Source organism: Numida meleagris, chromosome 4 (genome assembly GCF_002078875.1).
Source record: "Numida meleagris isolate 19003 breed g44 Domestic line chromosome 4, NumMel1.0, whole genome shotgun sequence".
Taxonomy (NCBI): domain Eukaryota; kingdom Metazoa; phylum Chordata; class Aves; order Galliformes; family Numididae; genus Numida; species Numida meleagris.
This window is the reverse complement of record NC_034412.1, coordinates 7,074,043-7,097,473: the sequence shown is the minus strand read 5'-3', so window position 1 is coordinate 7,097,473 and position 23,431 is coordinate 7,074,043. Positions and strand designations below refer to the sequence as shown.

Sequence of the window (23,431 nt, the reverse complement as noted above, 5' to 3'; positions counted from 1 at the left end):
AAGATGTTTAGAGCCTACAGAAGACAGGGATACTTTGCTTTACTACAGAACTTAAAGCAGGATTAAAAAAACACACCTACAAGAAGGGTATGCAGCAGCTTCACAAAATGCATCTTTCAAGGCCTACACGGAGTAAAAGCTACCAAAGTTCTTTACACCACATAACCTTGACTGTTGTTAAACACAGCTTCCTCCGCACCACCCCCGCTTGTGGCTACCATTATCATTTCTGACACTTTTATGTTTGGTTCAGTTATAACAATTTAACAGTTTGTTCTCCAGGAGACTTTAGTCTTAACACAAAGTCATATTAAACTGCACGTGCCCTTCAATGAAATGAATACCTGAAAACTTAGATGGTACAGCTCTCCCCTAGCTGTATGAAGTACAGCTCCTGGATGCACACACCTGAAGGCACACGCTGTGCACTACTTTTGTCTTTTCTCACTTTCTGCCAAAGCAGGTAAGATAATTTTTCTTCTAAATCAGTAAAGCTTTCAGCACTGTGATAATTGTTCTGATTTCTTACGACTCCTTACTTCCCAGCTCTTTTTTTCACATCTTTCTGCTTTGTTGCTCCTGTTCATACGCAAGAAAAGACTTGTTAGTATATTATTCTTCTAGCTTCTCAGAAACTACACCTACTTCAGTTCCTATATATGTTAGTCAGGTTATGCAATTCTTTAAGATCAGTTTGTTTTTAGATACATTAACTGATGTTTTACATTATCACCTTAATGCAAGGTTAAGGTTAGCATGTTAGAAAACTCTTACGGAAGAGTTAAGAGGTTCAAGCTGCCTGGCAGGTAAGTTGCAATGATTAGTTAACAGCTTGAAAACCTTAAGTCGATAGCAATTTAAATTTCTGATAGAAACAGTCAACAGATGGAAGATCAAAGTTTATTTTCTTTTACTACCAGCATACAAAAAAAACATATTGCACATCAAACAACCAAAACAAAAATAAAAATACTCTACTAAGGACTAACATATGTAGTTTATACAGAATAAACTTTCTGGAAATTGATCTTTTCAGTAGTTCAGGTTATGTCTTAATGGACATGACTAATTCAGCTTAGTGTTAACTAAAGCTATGTTTGATTTTTAAATACTGTACAGTTTAATAAATAAACCAAACAAAGCCTCAATGTAGAACAGTCACTGCCAATGTCACCCAGTATCCCTGCAGATTATGAGAATTTAACAAATGTATTCCAGTGGTCTGCAGATTTTTCCTCTACATACAGCATTTAAAAAACATGTATTAAAACAGACCAGTTTCCAGACTAAACTAATGGAGAAATTACATTTCAGTGCAAAATATTTTAGACTGCATTTCTTTCTAGTATTCCTCAGGTGAAGAAGTGGTTGCATATTATTAAAAATGTAACAAAAGCAGCTAATGCTTTCATAAAGAGTATTATGTTAGGGATCCCCCTCACATCTTTGCCGTATTTTGAAAACAAAATAACATTTCCTATAGCCAGCAATTTTGTTTATTTAAATGTTACATATACTATCTCAAGGCACATCTGATGATATATTTATAACACAGTAGGTGTCAAAGTATGTTTAACATATGATTTCTTCAGGATCCCTCCCCTTTCTGTATTCCAAAATGGAGGAACTGAAAGTGCGGTGTCAAGACTGGCGATCCATATTCTATCTTTGGCAAGCTTATACAAGCACTATTTTAAATGTAATGAAGAACTGTAAACTAGGAACTTCAGTTTATGAAACACCATTCAGTACTGCTTCTTCCTGATTGTTTCCCTCCTCCTGAACAGTAACTTTCTTTTCATCAGGGCTGTGCTGTAATTTAGAAGGCTCATCCACAGCAGGTGTAGCAGGACCATTCACGGCCTTTTCAGAAGGGCTATTTTCATCAATCGTATCTTTTGTCTTAAAAAAAGAAACAAATACAGAATAACATTAAAAGAATCAGTAAGAACACAGAACGCAGTGCAAATTCCCCCCCGGCCCACAAAGCAACACTGAAACAGGAAACCTCTGCTGTTTACCTGCATCTATTCTGTCATTTACAGCATCCTAACCTTTACTTCATCATTTATGGAATGCTTCTGTATTGGACACTTACGAGCAAGCCGTAACAGTTTTTCCAAGTCAAAGAAGTAGTTAATTGAACAGATGAGTTTATGCCCCTTTGGAAGCCTATAGTAAGATCGGACCGTTCATCACAAATTAACGGACCTCACTTTGCTCAATTCAACAATAAACTGTAGCAGTAAATTTAATGTCATCTTAGGAGTTAAATATTCTGGCTTTGAATATTATTTTTATGACACATTTATGCCACTTTGTTCCATTCCGAGCAGATTTCAAATCCCCGATTTCTGTACCTCCAGTTCTTCCTACAATAGTTTGCACGGGCCACTAAACATGCTACCACCCCTCCTCTATTGATAAAATGTTTTCAGGATTAATTCTCAAGAGTCATCCAGGGAGACGAGTGCTAATTGTCACATTTTGTCACGCAATGCTACAGTAATAAATAAAGTATATTACAATAAGTGAAGTCCTTTAAGCATTACAGCAATTACTGAAGTCTGCATTGATAATTCTACAAGTTAGCGCTCAGTTCTGTTTACTCTGAACCAATTTTACTTTTAATGATTTGTTCTTGAACTCAGAGCACTCAAATGAAAATGATCTAAATCAAGCATTCCTTTGCCATTTTTCTGCAAGGGAAGAGAAAAGGAAATGTACATTGAAAATATTCTTACCGCTTCTTTCTTGGTTTTGGCTAGTGTCTCCTTCGGAGGGTTTCTCTGTCTACTCTGAGATTCAGCTCGTGATATATAATCAGCTACTGTTACTGTTCAAGGAAAAAAAAATTAGTGATGCTCATATTAGATGTTTAGTTTAGCATTAAAACTTCATACCCTTATTCTGCACAGTCACACTATCATTGGGAGCTACTTCACAAAAGGCCTTCACTCTTACAGGTTATCAACTACATAGCAAGGATCAGTTCTTTCATGTTAATAAGTAAAATTTACATCAAAATCTGTGGTAGCTGGTGATGATCTGAAGGCAGAGTCTTGAAATTAATTAATAAAATAATGTTTCTGGCCTGACTGTATACTTTATCTGAAAAGATGGGATTCCTGTACCTGACTTCAGGAGATCAAGACTGCAGGCTCTTTAAACCATACACTTTTTAATTGGGATTTTAACTATCTTCAGTAGCGTGAAATTTCACGCTAATAAAACGAATCCAGGTTAAAATACAAAATGAACTGGGGGAGGAGGTTCAGAGTACGTTATCACTTACGACAGAGCAGCGTTCAAATCTTTGTTACTTCCATGAAGCAACTGACAAGAGAACTCACCCTCCTGGTACCCAAAAGGCAATCCACCTCCAGCTTGTGGGCAGGTGGGCACCTGCTGTGCGTACAGGCACTCGAGGCGGCTCTGTATGAGCGAGCCTGTACTCAAAAGCAGGACAGCCATGCTTGCACGGCTATGGCTACACTTACTGGATGCTGGCCAAGGCTCTGACCTCCTTTCTTCTTACCACCTCAGCACATGTTCTTGTAGCTTGGTTTTGTCTTATCCCGCCCTCTCGTAACCACAACAATTGAGAGTGAATTCTATTTTTGGAATATACAGTACTACAAATTTAAATATACATTTGTATCTTTGATGAGCTAAAGCATATTAGAGTTGGCAAGCATTATCTACTAACAGTACAGTCAAGTATATTTAGTATACCATGCATTCAGGTGAACTGTTTTCCTGGGTTTATCGATAACTGTGTAAGAAACCTGTATCAGCAGAGCAAGTGTAACACAAGTTCTCTTTTACATTAACTAGGTGCTTAACTGGGTCCCTGCGTTACTGCTGAGACCGAGTGAGTTTCTGCACAAGAACACTTCACTAAGTGACATTCTGTACCCAACTCTAGTATAAAGATGAAGCATGTTTTACACACCGTGTAAAACACCAATTCTTAATCATCATGTATGTTCTAGGAACCCAGGAAGTACAGCAACAAAACCCAACTAAGTGACTGAAGCACACTCTTAGTACTTAGGAGGAAAGAGTTCTCTTCATTTCACTCTCTATAGATGTAGTGAATACATGACGATTAAATTAGAGCATCTGTCACAAAGAGAGTAACTACCAATGCTCTTACTGTCAGTTTATTACTGAAATTGGAAATGGTATTTTGAAAAACAAAATCAACAGGGAAAAAAAATGAGCACTCTCTGGGGATTTGGTTTTGTTCCTAGAATGGCTGCATTTGAAGAAAAATACTTCATATTTTCTAGAGATGCCAGTCATCTCTTCCACCCCTTTATGAGCTGTATCACTTTGTTACCAAACTACAGACTGCTAAGAAGTGTAACAGGTTACTTTTTATTCTCCTTAAGTTTTAATTATTGTGAAGCAACAACCTTTTTTCTTCTAAATCAAATATTGTATGAGCACCACAGATAGACAAAACAAATGTGGGTGATGTTTTGAGCCTGTCAATCTAGAAGACCTTCTGTTACTACCTTAAGGCACGTATGTACAAGCGCTTTCTGAACAGGGCGTTATACTGAAATTAGCTAGTTCACCTTTAACATCTCAAGTGTTAGTACACACAAAAGTGCAACAAGCCACAACAACAAAAACTGAAAACATGCAATTTCATTTAAATTCCTCCTCCGTCCCACCCTCAATTTGTGGATGATTTACAATGCTCACAAAAGCTGAAGACTGACAGCAGAAGTTTGAATCAAGCTCTGGACTGGCAGCTACCGTGCAGGTTCCCTCGCAGAGCTCTGCCAGGGCACCTACAGCCTGCCACTCCACCTCTGCTCCTCAGCCAGTGCTGAAAAGGTTGTGTCACATTCAATGCAAGTGTGCAGACGCAAGTGAGTGCAGATCATGAACTTTCATTTATGTCTTGATCCTGGACTACTGAAGTCAACAGAAGACTGGCTATTGGCTTCAATGAGAACTGGATCAGAAGCTTCAATTGTATTTCCAAGCAAAAAGTTAGACATTATAAATTAGTTCCATTAGACGGATTAAGAACTTTTATAAGTTCTCCTAGTATAAGAAACGACTTTCATCTTTATCTAGTAGTCTTATTAGTTATTAACCTTTGAATATTACGCAGCTATATGTAAAACAGCAGACACAACATTCTCTCATGCTTTTGACCTGAGAATACCCACAGCTTCACTCGAATTACCTGGCTGTCTATCTTCTGCCTGACCCCTGAAGCGACGCCTGCGGCTACGATTGCGTCGCTGGGGTTTTTTGTCACTATCATCTGCAATTGCAAAGTTTACCATGAACTATTTCTGATGAAAAAATATTCTTCAGCAGTTTCAGCATGGAGCATTTAAAATTGCTTCTGTTAAAAAAGACAGGCTAAGAAACAGGCTAAGTAAGACAGGCTGAAAGAACAACATATTCATATTGAAAGCATACACAATGAAGTAAAAGCTAGATTTTACTATTTCGCTTCTGGCTCATGAAAACATTTAGGCATATGCTTAATGACCTCAGGTTTCATTTATTAAGTAACCGTACGTCAGATTTTAGCCACAATCACAAAATAAGTTTTTTTTCTACACTATTAAGCAACAAATTATATTCTTGTCCCAATAAGTATGAAAGAATTTACTGAGAGAAAGTACTTAAGCAGAAACTGGGTAGAGATGAATTAACAGCCGCTTAAGCAGCTTTCCTACCCTGACACTGAGGTAACGGAGGACAGACAGAACGCTGATCTATAACAGCACCGTGTTTCTATGAAAACAGCAGTACAAACAGGAAACAAAGTTAGTCTTTGGTATCTCCATCAAATAGGTTTTACAAAAGAGGCATATGAAAGAGCATATGAATGTACTAATGGAGCTCAGTAAACGAGATTTCATGGCAGAGCCATGGAGGTAGAAGTCTTCCTTTAATCAGACAGCAACCTTTAACAGAACAATGACTTGTCGCTAATAAAAATGAACACTACACTTACATGGATAACACTTCTTTCTTACAAACTTGTTCTGGGACTATCAACTAGCTGTTTACATACCTAAACCATTCTCATTAACAGAAGCTGTATCAGACTCTGTCATTCCATCCATTAGGACAGCATCTTCATCAGTCCTTCGCCTGCGTGACCTCCTGCGGCGGTTGCTACTGTGGTGAGATTCACTGGCATCAGTATCCACAGTCTGGTCCGACTCTGTATTATCAAGTAAGCTGTAAGGGTTGCTGTCGGGATCTTTAAGCACTAAACAAACGAGAAGTTTTTAAGATATTGCAGTTAGACACATTTCATCTTCCAGAGCGCCTTCAATCTGTGATTCCACACATTAAGCAACGTTACGGAAAGGTACAAACACTACAGCCTTGTGCCTACTGGCTCCTCTCTGACACTCCAGTCCAACAGTATATTCCCTGAGACATCACGGCGTGGCACGTTACTGCGTCACAAAGACTTCAAGGGAACATTTCAAGAACTTTTTACTTAAAGGTGTCCATGTGAAAATATACCTTTCACTTAGTTAGCTTCATGGTAATGCTGACACTATTGAAGTGTTGCAAATTATATTTTATCAGAATTTGACTGTGCTAACTTTTATTCTTTCATATCTTCTCTCCTGTATCTAAAAGACAAACTTAACTCAAAAGGCAACCACTGGTAGCACGGCGAAGATATGTAACATTTAATGGTGTCATTATTACTTGTCTATAGCAGAGGAAGGAAATTAAGATCATTACAAGCAGAAGATGATGAATAGAAATCTAATGACAGTGCATGATAAAATATCCCAGAGCTTCACTGAAATACCAGTATTAAGATTATAGTGTAAATAGGGAGCGTTCAGCAGCACTGAAAGGCTAGAGAGGAAGTGGCACGGAATAAAAAAAAAAAAAATAGAACTCAGAACACATCCGAGACACAGTACCAGAGCTAATGGATGACTTGCCACCACGAGGTCCGCCACGTCCACGGCCTCCAGATACACTGCGTCCCCGTCCTCCAGGACGTCGTCTATTGTCACGCTGATGTCTGCTTTCTCTGTCATCTTCTCCTGCCAAGGACCAGTCACTAAGTTCATCTTTTCTCTCAGATTCTGTTTCAGAGGGATTAGAGAGCTCAGAGTTTGTACCTTGTACAAGAAGGAAAAGAAAATTGGAAGTGAATATGAAATTTGGGATCGTATTCTGGTTTCAGATTCTCAACCAGCAGGCCTAATTGTATAGATTTTATACATACATATAAAAATACACAAATTCAAAATAAAATCTTATATAAAAAGATGCAAGTTTACAAGTAAATATAAACATTTAAATGTGCACAAATAAAATATATACAGCTTAGGTTACCTAAGCACTATGCTTCGTAAGTTTGTTTGCAATAAGATGAGAAATAAGGGCTCTAAAATTACTCAAACCTCAATTTATGGATGTGGATAAACCAAGGATTGAATGCTATTTGCTGTGTATACACTGCAGGCATTTGATGCAGTTTCTAGGCAACTTCTCTGAAATTCCCAAGGACAACTTCACCACCTCACAGCTAATGGCTGTTGCTAGGCAACCCCTTCTGGCTGCAGTAATGCTGCTTGAACAATTTAGCTGTTTATATTAAATATTGCTTATAACTTCCCTTTGTTTCTGAGCTAACCAAACCCGCACCGTCTTTTACTACTAAAAAATTTAACACCTACCCTTTATTTTAAGCATGCAGGAACTCTCCCTAACAACAATTTTGGACTAAAGATATTCAGACTCCTATGGCTCTAACATACAATTCTTGCTGTTTTACAGCGGAAAAAAAAAATACACATTGCCAAATGCAAATCTGAACGTTGTGTGCATATAAACAAATTGAACATCAATTACATTTATTCAATCAATCCGCCAGGGCAAAGTAAATAACACGAGCATTACCACTGGAATGAACCCAACCAACATGCCACGACTGGCCAGGATGATCAGTGGCTGATCGTGCAATTCAAAGAACCGGTCTGATTTTGTAACCGGAGCGAACTACACAAAGATGATCACCAGTAATTTATGATGTATTCACTGAGTCATTTTTTCCCCCTTCTGTTCACTACACCAACTATGTATTTTTACAAAATACACCCGTATTCAGGTGAAGACTCCCCATTTGGGCAGATGCTGCTGAATGAGAAGGGGATGTGCATGCTTCTAGGGAACTGAGCAGCAGCTCCCAGTGAATTCCAAGATCCATCAGATTACCTCCCTGCCTTACGTAAAAATCCAGTTAATTTCTGGCCAAACAGAAAAAGAAGATTCCAAGAAAACATTACGCTGTATCCACTTGGAATTACTTCACTTGAACGTATTTGTGAAAGTTTACCAAATGACCATGATCACAGACAAGCTTCTGGTTTTGTTTTGTTTCTGGGTCACAGCTACTACCGCTGGGGGCCAAGATCTTTGCTCATCTTTTCTAGTTTAAAAGTTAAATTCAGCAAAAAATGCAAATCCAGGCAGGTTTTCTGAGCTATGTGAAAAATAAAATGGCAATTCTGAATTTTCAACCCAACCTTTACTCAACTATTCAATACACAAAGAAACCTAAAAAAAAAGCTATGGATTGAAAAGCATTCTGAGGATTCACTTAATAGCTGCTCTAGAGTTTAAAACCAAACCGACCCAACTCACCGTAACCAGATGTGTAACTGGGGCCTCTGCGGCCTCTCCCTCTTCCGCTGTATGACCTGGAACCTTGTACTGAGGAGAGGGTACTCTCATCAGTTGTGTAACCCTTTTCTTTTTCGGGAACTCTAGCAGAGGAAGGTCTGAAACCCATACCAATCTGACGCAACTGTTCATCAATCTGGAGCCTTTCCAGTCTGAGTTGTTCTACCTCCTACACAAATGGAAACAAGACATTTCAGATGAAGAAATGTTATTTCTCCCCATAAAATACCATTGTCCCTTCAGCCACATTCTAAATCACTATGTTTAAAGACTGTTTTTAAGACAAATATTACCATTCTTAACCATGCTTCACCTCACGTTTTGGAGTCAATTTTAAAAAGCCAACTGACAATGTAACGTGATTTAAACTAAGGAATTATTTCTGTAACATCACACCACAACTCCACACAAAGAAAACTATTTGAAGTGGTTGAATGTTTCTGTGCTACTCAGTTACAAATTCCATCCTACACCAATACAGCATTAACCTCAGAACACTAATGTGGAGAAAGCAGTCACACATCACTTCTCAGACGCCACTTAAAACAGTGCTCTCTGCAGTCCAGTTCTTTCAGTACCAACAGTACTAAGCAGCCACCATTGTGTTTCAAGAGGCCTAAATAACACACACATGCAAGGGGAGGGCTCAGGGCACCAAACCTCAAATCCCAGACTACAGAAGAACAGCAGATCAGCTGCAAACCCTTCTGAAGTTGTTACTCAGGTATTCTGGTACTGCAACAGAAGTTTCCTCTACTACTACTTCTTCCTTCTGAAATTCACTTACCTTCAGATACGCAATGTGGTATTCTAGAAGAACTTGGACATTTCCAATGCTTTCTTTAGTACCCACAAATACAAATGGTACCATTCCCTACAGAAACAAAACGCAAAATCTTGCTTTCAAGAAGAACATTATCACCAAAATAATACTTCTATTTATAAAAGCAATCTGACGATAACTGAATCTAACGCTGCAAAGATACACTAGAAACTAGTGTTAATAGTTAGACAGCTACACTGTATGTAGGAGACATGTTTTTTGCTCCTGAAGCAAGTATTTTTGTCAAGCTGTTTCATACAAGATTTACCACTTAATACCATTCTGAAAAAGACCTAAAAATCAATTTTACAGCTATAAAAAGCTGTAAGATGGGCTTTGTTCAACAATTCACAAGCACGGCTCTATCACGGAGGCCATGTTTTCATAACATGGACAGCACCACCACTATAGGCCGGCCATGAAAAATAAGGATGCACAGGCCACGAAGTCTGTATTTATAAACTGAATAATGACACCGAGATGGAACAATAAACCCACTCCAGAGCCTAAGGTAGCACTTTGCTCCAGGAATGTTCAACGTGCATACGTTTTCCCATATTTTCTTTGTTAAAGGACTCAAAACAATTCATTTCAAAATAAAAACGTAATCACAGGAAGCAATAAAGTACTCACATCTTCACGAGGCAGTTTATTTTCATTATCTCCTTCAATCCTCACCCTGACGACTCCAGACTTGTCTACAATCTCCTGAATCACTTTTCCATTTTTTCCAATAACTTTTCCTTCACAGAGCAAGAACAGTTGATTTTGGTCCAGCGTACAAAATATTTCCAACAGGTTTTCGTGTACCAACAACTGTATCACTTAACTGCCCTTTGCATTCTACTTTCCCCCCCCCCCCATGTCATACACATAAACAACAACTGTGCCCGAAGAGGAACAGGACAAAACTTCCAGAATTATATTCAAACTGTATGCACTCACAGACTGGCAAGTACTGACAAAGATCAGCACTACATTCAAGTTTCAAACAGAACCAGAGTAACAATGAAACGACAGAATTCTTGAAAATGCATATTTTAAATCTACTTATCAAAATTACTTCATCATACTCTCCCCCCTGGGGAGTGATGACATCAGAACCGTCCTGAGTCATTCCTGCAACTCAGATATGGCAACTCCACACTACATTTTGGAATCTGCTTTCAGAATGTCTATGTAGTTAATTTATCAAATCATTTGTTTGCACTGCTAGAACCTGAGCTTCAAGCATTACCGTTAAATCAAACTGTACAAGTCTGAAAGAGCTACACTTAAAACATTTCAAGTGGTAAAACAACACGCAGTTTCTTGATAATTTCCTGATGTACAAAGTTATAAAAGATGAATCACTTTCTATTTAAATGGAAAATTAAACAGTGTACTAGCACCTAAAGCTTCCATGCACGGTCATGCTGAGTCTGCTCCCTTTCCACAAGTTACGAAGTATTACATACCAACAAGATTCCTGGGAACCTGAATAAAATCCTCCACAAATTCCAGGTAACTTCTTGCCTTTTTTACTGCATCGGCAGTCTGAAAATGAAATAAAAAAATGAATGTAATATGTTAAAAATAAAACCCTGCAGCAACATCCGTAAGTCTCCAGAAGAGTAAACATTTGGAAAAACAAAATGAACGTGATTCTGGCCACACGTCAGTCATAAAGCTTTCTAAGACATGACACCATCACTGGTGTGTGGGAAGAACTTCTATCATTACCCTCCTCGAGTTTCAGTACGAAATGAAGGAAATTAAGTGACAATAAATTTCTACAGGTTCTACAGATACTGCAAAAGGAAATAAACAGCACAGAATTACCAACAGTAGAAGTATAGCCAGCATCCAGTCAGCAGCGACAACATGTGAGCGCACTGATGCTTTCAGCCCTTGCATCTGTCACCCCTTCTGCAACGCAGGAGGCAGACAGCACCAGCTCCTGGATCTTAACATTACATTTAACCAAGTCCTAGAAGGACATAACATTCCCAAACCTGCAATTCTGGCATAGGTAAAAATGCTAAGGAGAGAAACATGGGCAATATGGATTTCAAGATGAAACAAGCAATGCAGCATGGAAGAAGAGACAAACAGGAAGTAGTTGCAGGAAGCAGAGCCATTGGCATGCTCAGAGTAACAGACAAAATGACCGACATCAACATGCAGCAGCAATTTTAACATTCAATGAACTCTACAAGGAGGACACGATTTGCTGAGAGCTCCGTGTCCTGCCTCGGAGGTATGATCGTCGCTTCCTCCCCAAATAAAGAAGGGACGGCCACTGCTGTCACACAAACAGCCACAAAAGGAAAGCAGCTGCCAGGGGCTGGAGTTCTCCAGCACACCCGTACTGTATCTACGCTTTGCCGCAAGCACTCGGAATTTTTACGCAAGTCCAACCTGTGTGAGTCATGCACACCCCTGCGCCAGATAGCGCAGGACGCGGACTTGGATACGTCCTTGCAGCCAGTAATTCAGAAAAAGAAAGTAATGACCATATGCACATGGGGGGAAAACATTCCAGTCAGCAGGAACTATCTTATAACTGCTAATTACAGAATATACGTCCACTCCTACTTTGATTACTCCATACAGTCCCCACACAATCAAGACACATCCAGGTTACTTGAAGTATTTAACAGAAAGATTGGAAGCACAATGTTTTCCTAAATCCGGTGTTACTCCTACTATTTTTGAAGCATCATGGTTCTACATGAAAGTGCGAAACGAGAACTGCATGGCAGCAGATTTCAAGGAAAATGGTAACACAGCTGCTAATACAGATGCAGCAGGTAGATTCTCACATCTGTCATAAACAGTGGAGCCACCTCAGGAGCTTCACCATCATTTCTGAGAGCAGGTTTTGGAAGCCCCTCCATAGTCCTTGTGGCTCTTTTAGACCTTCCTGAATGGGATAAATTACCTCTGTGGATCACTGAGAAGCTCAGTCCCATGCAGATAAGCGCTTGCTAAGCCACAGCAAGGAACTGTATTTTTTTTTTCTATGGTGATGAATTTGATTTTTTTTTCCCCATATAAAATAAGAAGCTCATTATTCTCCTACTTTAAATGGAACAGAGTTCATGAAATGGCCCTAAAGAACAGCCTTCTCTCCAAAGGGAAAACAACTAAGTCCCCCCAAAAAAGCTTGCCGTCCTTCCATCCAAAGGCATGGTTAACATAATATCTAAGTATCTTAAAATTGGTATAATAGGGAAGAACCTCAAGAATTGCACATGCAATTCAATTTTACCAGTAAGGAGGCTCTAATAGAATCTTTTCTGTTTCAGATGAGGCTCTCTCCCTCCGAGGAACCAATTTATTTCAGAAGCATGGATAACTCTACTCACCACCTAAGCTCTCAAGTTCACAGTACTGTGGTTTCTGTGTATCAGAAGTGAGGAGCTCAGTCAGAGGTGGAAGGGCCTTGGAATCTAAGTGATCCTGAATACCCAGGTAAAAGGCATAAACAGAATCCTACACAGCTTCATTTCTAATTTTGTCGCTTCCCAATATTCTTTAGAATGCATCTCCTGCTTCTTCCCTCAAAATTCTGGTTCTGAGAAACACTGAACCTCAATGCAAAATATAATCACGGGAAATCCTCAGACCCTGACTGTGATGTCAAGGACAAGAGGTCACTACTCCCACACATTTCTGAGCGCAAAACAGCCTGCCCATGCAACCAGCCATTAGGGCCTGGCTACTTGCCAACGTCAGCAGAGAAGAGGCAAAAAGCAGACAAACACGGACAGATGCAAAAGCCCTTGTAACATGGAATATTTGGGTTGCCTGGCTTTCTTTCACTTCCACGAGGGACAAAGCTGGTGCTGCCAAAAGGCACTTGTGAAATTGAAAGCACATCAGGTATGAGACACACACAATGGAATTTAACTCAAGGCAAACCATTTGCCTAATCCATAATTAAGTGGCCAAAATAAAACCAGCATTAAATGGCTAAAATACAAAGAAGCAGACAGATGCCTAAATGTATTTGGCTTGGCTAGACGACAAGACACCACACAGATTAAAAACACACACGAACTAGCAGGATGGTGGCAGGGGGAGGACACCAATAAGAACAGCACAGGAAGCTTAAAAATATATATCTATATTCCATCAACTAAGATGGAAGTCAGCAACACCCATTCTTGGGTTGAATGACATATGTGACGCAGCTACCCTACAGCTGTGCAACAGCACTCAGACTGACTGGGACAGAACACATCTTATGGAAACCAACAATGCAACTATCTCTTGTATTTCACCTACACATAGCACAAGCTGCCACAGAGCAAATATGCATGTGGATATCCAAATGAATACTGGGCTATTTCCAGTTTAGCTCTGGGTAAAGCTCTCACCACTCTGAACGCAGATGGAGAGCAAAATGCTTATCAGATTCATGCAAAGGTTCTCCTTTACCTCTCCATAGATTCTGAAAGTACCAGTGTCCTCCTCAAGTTCAATTGCAGTAACTCCCGGAACCTTCCTGGCTTGTTGTATGTTACTGCCATGGGTTCCTATAGCAAGTCCCATTAAATCTTCTCTGACAACAAATTCCTCATGAAATGCCGCTGCAAGCTGCTTTGTGCACTAAAGGAAAAAAAGAAAATAAGGCTCATTTGCATGCCTTCAATGTGAAGTACAGATACTGCTTCAAGCAGCAAGAATTTCAAGCCATTGCTTACCTCTAAGTGTTTTGTAGCTTCTTCATTTCTTGACATAAGCATAAGTTTGGTGCGAATGCTGCGCAAATGCATGTCGCTCAGTATATTCACTCTCTTCACTGTTGCTTCACTGGCAGACTACAGAAAAGAAAAAGGACATTAAGTTTCATTTTTCAGGAAAAAAAAAAATCACACTTAAAGGATAAATTAGGAACCTTGACACTAACAGTCTTGCTATCATCTACACAGTACTTCTTTCCCCTTGATGTTCTGAAACAAATATTATTCTACCACGTTATACTCGTCACCCATTGACTCCCTAGAATGCGATTCCAGCGGATAAGATTAAGTAAACAGAAACATGCAGAGAAGCTAATGCTAGGAAAAGTCTATGTAGTAAAACAAAGCAGTCACAGAAGAATCCCAGTGAACAATTCCTTAATGGCAACGTGTTCCTTTGTTTGGTAAAGACATTTCACATTTGAAAAGGCCAACTAAGCTGTTTTTGCAAAAGCTACTTTAGTCTACCTAGTATGATGTTTGGTCCCTCCCTGTGATTCAGGCTCCGGGCTCCCTGCTAATCCGCGCTACCCACCTGCCAGATCACACCCAGGCTTCTGCCTGATGGGAGCTGATGCAGCTCTTCATGTGGAAACCCAGCTGTGGGTCAAAGCACAAAGCGTAATACTGCACGCGTGGAACCTACTGCTCTCCAGCAGAGTAAGCTAGCTAGCTTAGAGCAATCTGCACCGATCGCTGAAACAGCTCTCAGTCTCTTATGACTGTCATCCATACCTGAAAGTTGTTCCTAAATTTAGGTTACCTGCAGTGCAGTACTCACAATCCCTTCCAAAGGCCTGCCCCCATAGATCTATGCATCTACATATATTAAATTGCTCACAGCTTACACAGCTCATGAAGTTAGACCGCATGCCACAGACATGTACAGATGGCTGTGTAATACCATAAATGATATAATGAAAATTCATGCAACGTTCACATAAAAATAGTTACTTACAAGTATTATTAGCTGAGCAGTTTCAGCATGATAGAAAATTCTACATGCTCCCACAGCTTTCTTGAAATCTTTATGTGCATTTTCATTAGCGCATCTACAGAGAGAAATGACCGTTATTTTAAGAAGTTGCATCAAAACAGGAAAGAGAATAATGACTTGGGTTGGATGGGACATAGCTCCATTCCCCCAGACACAGGCAGTGATGCCACCCACCACACCCAACCTCCAGGGTTACCTGGAGGCGTTAAAGCCTCTGCAGGCAGCTTGTGTCAGTGCCTCATTGCCCTCTGAGTAAAGAATTTCCTTCTAACACCTCAGCCAAATCTCCCATCTTTTAGTTTAAAAGCATTCCCCCTTGTCCTATCGCTATTTGCCTGTGCAATAACATGACCAGATCCCAGAATGTTTTCGCTAGTTTATGGCGAAGAATGTTCAGAAACTGGAAAAATTCGCCTCCCATGCTCCCAGAGCTTATTTCCCCACAGGCTGCACCATCGCAGCTACCAGGCATCTCCCAGAACCAGAGACGCACCGTGAGTTCACCAGCTACATAAGCTGAAAGCGAGTCCTGAAGATCCCAACTGAGCATCTGCTTTCTCTCCCCACCCCACACCCTCAGCACAGACTGCAGCCAGTAGGCTAACTCAGCTCCAGCAGCCACAGCCACCCTTATTCCTAACGGAGCTGTAAATTACCCGCAAAAATATCACCACCCCCCCCCCACTCTCAAATACTTTTCATCAAATGAACTGCCTCATTAATAAAATACGCAGAACTACTCACGCATCTCTCAGATCTTCTGGAACATCCACTGTGCACTTGAAGAATGTGTTCTTTTTGACGGTTTTATTTTGATTCACAGGTCGGAGTCTTTCGTAAGTCACAATTTCATTGTAGGTGGCATCGCAAGCAGCGTACTCAATGACGTAAAACTACGGAAGAATTTTTTTTCCGTATGGTAACTTCAGTTTGCAACGACAAATACATCCTAACCAATCACGTCCAAAATACAAACACACAGCCCAAGATTCCCCCAGAACACCTGATTCTGTCTAAAAAAAAAAAAATCACTCAAATATCCAGAAGGAGTAAACCACTTTCCCATACACTGCTTCCAAATTTCAAGTTTTACATTTGGCACACCACTACTTCATAATGTAACTGATCTGACAATGGCCTAAAGGTACCAGCCTTCTGAGGATGAAAAAATCTTTTTTTTTCCTGTCAAAAATACTAGGTAATTAAGAATTCAATAGAACTTCACATTCTTCCACTGCTTAAATGAGATCATACAGACTAAGAATGATGTTTCTTACAGTTTTAAAGTCAGAGTAGCAAAGTACCAGACTGTAAAAATCCACATTTCTGTGGCATATAAGAACTCAAGTTAGCCCCAAATGAAGAACACTATCAATTTCGAACACTTGAAGTGAAAAATACCCTTGTCTGAATCTAAAAATTACTTTGCAAGTACAACTGTAAAAGCCAACAGCAAAACACAAGCTTGACATATGCAAAAGCAAACCAACTAAACCAGTGTTTTTCCACTATGCTCAGTTGAAATGTATGTACAACCAGAACCACCACCAACACACGTGTGTAGACAGAGCGTGCTTAATTACCAGAATTAGATTTGTGGTCTGAGCAGTAACTAACATAATCACAAGGTGTACTACTTCACTATTTTTCAGAGCCAATTCCAAGTCACAATGTAGGACTTTTGGAAGCCTTATGCTGCATGCATTCATACAGTCCTCCAAGCAATTTAATTACTAATAATCAAAGTGCGCTGCTCAGCTATAAAAACACAACTCCCAGTTGTGTAAACACAGCATGGGTCATTCTAAAGTGATCTCAGCTTAAAATTCTGTCTTGCCATATTTTCGTACTGGCAGTTTTTTTTGGGTTGTTTTTTTTTTTTTGCATCACTAAGAGCTTTCATATTTACTGTGTTTAACAAACCATCATGAAAGCAGCAGTAAGGAGTTTACCTCTCCTTTCATCATTCGAACTTTTGCCAGCCACCAGCCACAAGGTTCTTGATCATTTGCTCTGGAATAAACCTGAAATTGAAAGCAGTTAAACAATATTGAAAGCACACGCAGACATAACTGAGTTGCCTACCTTTACAATCAGGAAAGAGCGTCTCAGCTTCTCTAATTCTCATTACAATGGAACAGTATGCTACTCAACTATTTTTTGCCTTCATTATTATTGTTATGAGCTTCTTGTACAAGTTTTCATTACTTTGCCCTGCAAGGATCACGGACAGATTTCCTTTCTATACTTCACTGACTGTACAACAGAAATTATCAAAGGAAGATAAAACCTTGAGAAAACGCTTATTCAGTGGAATTCCTCACTAAATTTAAAGACTGCATTAGCACCAAAGGTTTGTATACAGAAGGAATTCCAAAATTAAGGTTTTATTTTGCCTTGGGCTTACTCGATAAACTTAGGACTACTGAAAGGAACCAAGTCACAAACGATTACGTATTTTATATTTAACAAATGCCACTAACAATACAAGATCAGATGTAGAACCAATGATATCTGAAGCTTTCAGATTTTCCTGGTCTTCTAACCATTTGTATGTGGACTAAACAAGAAATTTAAGGTAACTGAAGAAATTTGAGGTAAAAAATGCCTTAAGTTTGACCTCTAACAAAGCCAATGTATTTCACGTATTTCAAAGAAAAACAGAAAAACCAAGCACACACACGCATCACTTCTTACATTATTTGCCTGGAACTACAACAGTATCCTAAAGATACTGTGATTTTAGTGACAAGCAAGACATTAAACTGTGGGAATCACTGAAACTACTATGACAAGCCAGGGACACAGCACGTAACTTATAATTTCCCAGAGAAATGCATGATTTCTAGTTAATACTGCTTCTCCGTAGAACAGCTAATTCATACGACTTCCTCAAAGATATTTTCATACTAGATATTTCACATGGATTGAAACCCAAGGTATTAGGACACTTTTGTTGAACTTTCCCATCAAAAAATTCCCAGCAGTTTTCGTGAGAACTGAGCATTAGCAAGTTTGGTTTTTAACTGTGAAACAAAGCTCAGCATTTTAAAATTTTAGATGATAATCAAGTTCCATTGGTAATCTGAGAAAAAAACCTGTCATTTCACAGACAGTTTCTCTGGAAGCAAAACCTGCTGTCCTTCCAAGCGCTAAGAGAAAATTAAAACATTTTTTTATTTACCAGCTTAATAAACCCATTACTAGAGACACGCTCCATTTTCATTCTCCACTAATCTGCTCACAATCATCGTCGTCTCAAAGAGACAATCAGTCACGTAACAAAACAGATCATTAGCAGACATTTGGATCAACTCACCTCCACTTCATCTCCTTCACCAATTTCCTTCTTGATATCAGGAGGTGGAGGTAACCTGACTTCATTAAAGGGTACCTGGCGCTCTGGCTGCCAACTGAAAGTTGAGACATTACATATTAATTCCAGAATTTTTCTGTTGTTTTCCTCAAGTCTTTATTTTTAGAACTCTGACTTTAGTTAACTCTCATTCGTTTCATATAATCGAGTCCGCTTCTTCATTCCTAGAAAGCAAACTTCAAAAGCAAAGCATCAAAACAATCCTGTCAATACAAAAACATACCTGGAAGATATTCAGTAACAGAACGCTTCTTCAGTTAACTTCAAAAGAAACTGAAATGGACGGAGTCCACTAAACTGATTTTATTAACCCCCCCGTGAGAAGATCAGATGACGTCCTGAAATTCTTACTGCTCAATGAAAGCTTTGGTAACGTGTGAATTTACCCTTGTGGTCCACCTTGGGGTTTGTCCATTTCCTCAGCACACATGCAGCATTTTAACTGCTTGCAATCAATTTTTAAGCGCTCCAGGAAAATCCAACTGCATTTCTTAATAAAACTTTAGAATTTCATCTCCAATTATTTTTAAACAATCTCCAATACGAGTCGGGCAAACAATTATTGCAGAACACATCTCTACATCTGCTTACTAATACTAATTACTACTACACTTGTAAAATTAATAAGCTAAGCTCTTGTACAGAAAGGCTATTTGTTTTTCTGTAGCTGGTTCTGCACGGCTTTTTACTTGCAGAAGTGTACCTTTTAGGGGCATTATATGAAGACTTGCAGAGTAACTGATAGCCTCTGTATTCTAATTCCCTTCTCCTCCATAAATCTCACAGGAAGCCACGAAGCTGTTTCTCATTCTTTTACTCAAAATGCCAACTGAAGATAGATTAAAATAAAGCCAGCACCACCACCAAAAATAACAATAAAAAACCCCTCAGAACATCTAAGGGACTTTTACGTGGTCTCTGTCCAAGTATTCCAACATCTGTCATTTACAGACATCCTCAAGACCACATCAGGTACAGACAGGCTCCAGGACCAACGTGTAACAGGAAGGGTTACGCAGTTTTGCCCCAGCCATGGCTGAACAGTTTATTTTGCTTCTAACTACAGGGCAACTTTGAAAAACCACCACCAACAGTAACACACAGAACATTATGGATAGCTTTTGTTGAAGTTGGAAAGTATTTCTGTCATGGAACACTGCTGAAATCTCATTTTACTTCTGAAAAACAGTAGAGGAGGTTGGAAAAATTCACTTGCGATTAAATCACGCTTGCAACTGTCGTGGTCATTAACCTCAGGATCTGTGGATTGCCTTTCTCCGCCCTTCATGAAGTTATTACTCTCACAGATGCAAAGGCAAATAGTAAGAGCTGAGGACAAAATGCATTCCCTTGATTACAAGCTATATAAAAGTTCAATTTGGAAACAGTATGAACACAGTGATCATAACTGAACAACGGGATACAAACTGCTGTAAACAACTGAGCTGCTTCAAGTTCTCCTGAGAATTTCAGTTGTGCCTTGAAGTTCATGAATCCAGCAAGTGGGAGCTTACAGAAGGTTATTAATTGCCCACAAGGAGATGCAACAATTGAAGAGATCTCGCAACTCCAAGAAAATCTTAAAATTGAATGTAGCAGTCTGGCTTTGCTTCCATCTCCAGTGGATCTCCATCGACTGCAAGGAGACAACAACACCCATTTCAGCTGTAAGGGATTTTTGATATTTTTTGAAAAAAAAGGTGGAAATGTACACAGCAGGCTCAGTTTTGAGAATGACTTCACGTTCTGATGATGTGAAGTCCAAAACTGGAGCATCTCACTACCAAACGTCAACAACAGATACTTAAGGAATTATTTGTGATTTGTTACAGATTACCTAGTAAGAGAATCAGGCAAGTGACGCCTACTGGTTACCACAAAAATTACAAAAAAACTGAGGCGTTTCTTACTATACAGAAGTCTTCTGATGTGGCTGCTTCAAATTCTAATGGACCTACAAGGAATTGCACCTCAGCTCCTCACTTGTATGTCGCAACAAAGGCTTCCAGCTCCTGAAGATTCTGGGTTCATTCTCTGCCTCTTACTTCCCCAAAAGGTCTCCTAATGGACTCACTGTCTGCCTGGAGATTAATTATTGCTACGGCCACAAAATCATCATTGGCAGTTGGTGCTAGCTGGCCAACTTTGGGAAGCCTGTAATAGCTCTAGATAAGGACTGGTTAACAACAGCAGAAAACGTAAACCGAATGCCATTAGCAGACCCGCTTACTTTGCTAAGTGCTGATCACTATCACAACATTCAGGATGGTACACTCCTGCCAATTTCAATTCTATTAAAGCCTTTATGAATTTAACTCAATACAAAGGGTAATGATTTATCAGATGTACATCATGGCACAACTGGAGTAGTATGCATACTTCCTGATAAGGTCTATTTTTGGTCAACACAGCACTCAACATATGTTGTAGCTCACCTTCCACGGAACGAAGCTGCTGCTGCCACACATTCAGTAAAACACATTGATGACATGGATATAAACCAGCAGAAATGTGTTTGCCAATAATTAAACACCTGCTGTGAACCACAGGCACTTCCTTTAGCTCACTTGGCTCATGGTGAGCAAGCGTGTGCCTTAAAGGCAAAGAACACCTACTCTTACAGAAAAGTAACATGCATGTTGAGTATGAAACTGAAAGTTTGTCACATCTCAGATCAACAAGAGGAAGAAGCAGATTTGTGGGGTTCTTTGGGGGATGGCGAGGGTGGAAGTGGAGCGGGGTGACATGAAAACCAAGCAGACACGAACAGCTTCTGTATCTGCCTCACTAAGATCTAGCGATGGCAGCCACTTCAACTTCTTACCACTTTTTACAGAAGGGCTAGGAAACAGGTGAGAAAGACAGACTGGACTTTGCAGACTAAACAACTAGGAATATCTGTTTCTCCCCAGGATTTTTTTCATGTATGCACTACACATACATACATGTACACACATCCTAGGATTACATACACCATCCATATAACATTATGCACACATACACACAAGCTCCCCAGTATAATGCTTCTTACTCCCTCATCTTCCTTCAAGAGGGGCTCACCAATGAACCTGCAGGCTGGTGCTGGCAGCTTAGGAACCATTTGCACATCAAAAGCTGACACATTCCTGGATGTTGATTTTTGATGCATGTATATTCTGTACTGGATAAAAAAGTCACACCATCAGGGTATTTGTATCATCTTTTTCTGGTTGACGATGCTGATCACATTCCCCAGGTTACACACAGAAAGAATTGCTCAGGAAACACAGCGACTCAAGTATTCTCCACCTTTCTTTGCTTTAGGTATAAGAGTATCAGACAGCTGCCACTGACTATTTTCTAACTAAAATTGGCTGCCACATCCATTGGCATTACTAAAATATCAAAATAAGAAGTGAAGGACTGCCTAATTCACTTCTTGACTTGTGATACCACAGCTATTTAAGGAATCAGTTCACGGAAGCTGAATACAACAGTAAACTTGTACTTCCAGAGGTACCTTTCTGATGAAGTCTTCTTCCCCTTCATGTCATAACAAACAAAAGAATACACAAATGATTTTTTTTTTTTTAAAGATAAATTACTTACTTGTTTTCAAATACAACAGTGAGTGAATCCTCATGAACATCTTTGATAAATCCCTAAAAGAAAAACAGGTTTGTTGTAAGACATGTGGAATCACAACAAGGCAGCAATCTCCAACCTGAGGAGAACACCACCGCTGTAATGACCTGAATGCAGGAAAGCTCCCACACCATCCCACTGCACGCATGAGGCTGCTAACATTCTTAGGTGACTGTTCTAAGAAATACATTGCACGTGGACCATCTCAAATAACATCAGACAGACACATTTACAACTGAAATACCACTTTGAAAGTTAATTATTTTCTTTACAGGCATACACAGCTATTTTACACAAGCAAAATGAGAAAGCTCCAGGCCCAGGGCAAGCGGCACAACTCCCAATTACGTCCAGTAGCTGTGAGCAGCACCATTTGCATTTTCAGGTGTCCTACACAACCGTCCTTCAGAATAGCAAGACCTGAAGGGAGGATCAAATTTGGCCATAAAGGCTGCTACACAGCTGCTTAACTCTGTCATCTTTCAAATCCAGAACTGGGAACAGTGTGCAGTCAAATACCCACAGGACCTCACAGAAAAGCAAAGATACTGGGATGTTTCACATCATTTTGTGTGATTTTTTTATGATCTCAGGAACAACTGCAGCAAAATCCCATTTTTCTTCCCTTTGAAAAACAAAGGGCTTTTTAGCGGTGCACTGATTATGTCAAAAACCTGAAGACAAAGAACAACCTGATAGTTATACTCCAACATCCATGCAGAAATTAAGGCTCCCCATCTCATGGTTAAGGAAGGCAGGCGTGTTGCAAACACAAGGGAACAAAAGAAAACCACAAGACAAAGATGACAAAAAGTAACAAAATAAGAAAATGTTTTCTAACGACTCCCATGTTTGTTACAGCCTGGTATGTGCCCAAGCACAGAAGACCAAGAAGGAATCTGCAGTTTGAGATGAGTTCCATAACTTCCTTAAGGTTCCAGGAAACTTGCTGAATGGATTACACCCCCTTTAGAAGCTGCCAGCTGAGGAGGATGAAGAACACGGCAGCTGTGCGAGGAGCAGGGTGCCCACAGAGGTGTCATGTGTCAGGGAAAGGCACCTGAGCATGGGCTCCCTGCCCCTACTGACCGACACTGGAAGAGCCCGCAGGGACAGCTGGCTGCAAGGCGCCAGGAACAGACCTCCTTGGACACAAACCCGTACTTGCGCAACGC

The 23,431-nt window shown here is 39.8% G+C and overlaps 1 protein-coding gene across 5 annotated transcripts; it reads right to left on the bottom strand.

Annotated features, from left to right (window-relative positions):
* FXR1 (FMR1 autosomal homolog 1) lies at positions 1,474-22,367 on the bottom strand. Of its 5 annotated transcripts, none has more exons than XM_021393595.1 (17): positions 22,221-22,273; positions 18,576-18,669; positions 17,209-17,280; positions 16,001-16,149; positions 15,218-15,311; positions 14,221-14,337; positions 13,955-14,125; positions 10,987-11,065; positions 10,163-10,272; positions 9,494-9,580; positions 8,818-8,875; positions 8,668-8,736; positions 6,936-7,139; positions 6,056-6,256; positions 5,210-5,290; positions 2,745-2,836; positions 1,474-1,902 (listed from the first exon to the last, which is right to left on the bottom strand). In XM_021393595.1, the coding sequence occupies exons 3-17, from the start codon at positions 17,221-17,223 to the stop codon at positions 1,732-1,734; spliced, it is 1,698 nt and encodes a 565-aa protein (XP_021249270.1). In that variant the 5' UTR covers positions 17,224-17,280; positions 18,576-18,669; positions 22,221-22,273; the 3' UTR covers positions 1,474-1,731. The 5 variants fall into 5 exon arrangements, with proteins under 5 accessions (XP_021249270.1, XP_021249271.1, XP_021249273.1 ...); XM_021393596.1 differs by having other exon boundaries at positions 6,936-7,103; XM_021393598.1 differs by having other exon boundaries at positions 8,668-8,875; positions 22,221-22,367.

Coding starts and splice junctions, on each gene's coding strand:
- FXR1 (XM_021393598.1), bottom strand. Junction 11,066..13,954: donor CTTTCAGAATCTATGGAGAG/GTAAAGGAGAAC, acceptor TTTCATTTTCAG/ACTGCCGATGCAGTAAAAAA. Junction 5,291..6,055: donor TGTTAATGAGAATGGTTTAG/GTATGTAAACAG, acceptor TTGCAATTGCAG/ATGATAGTGACAAAAAACCC.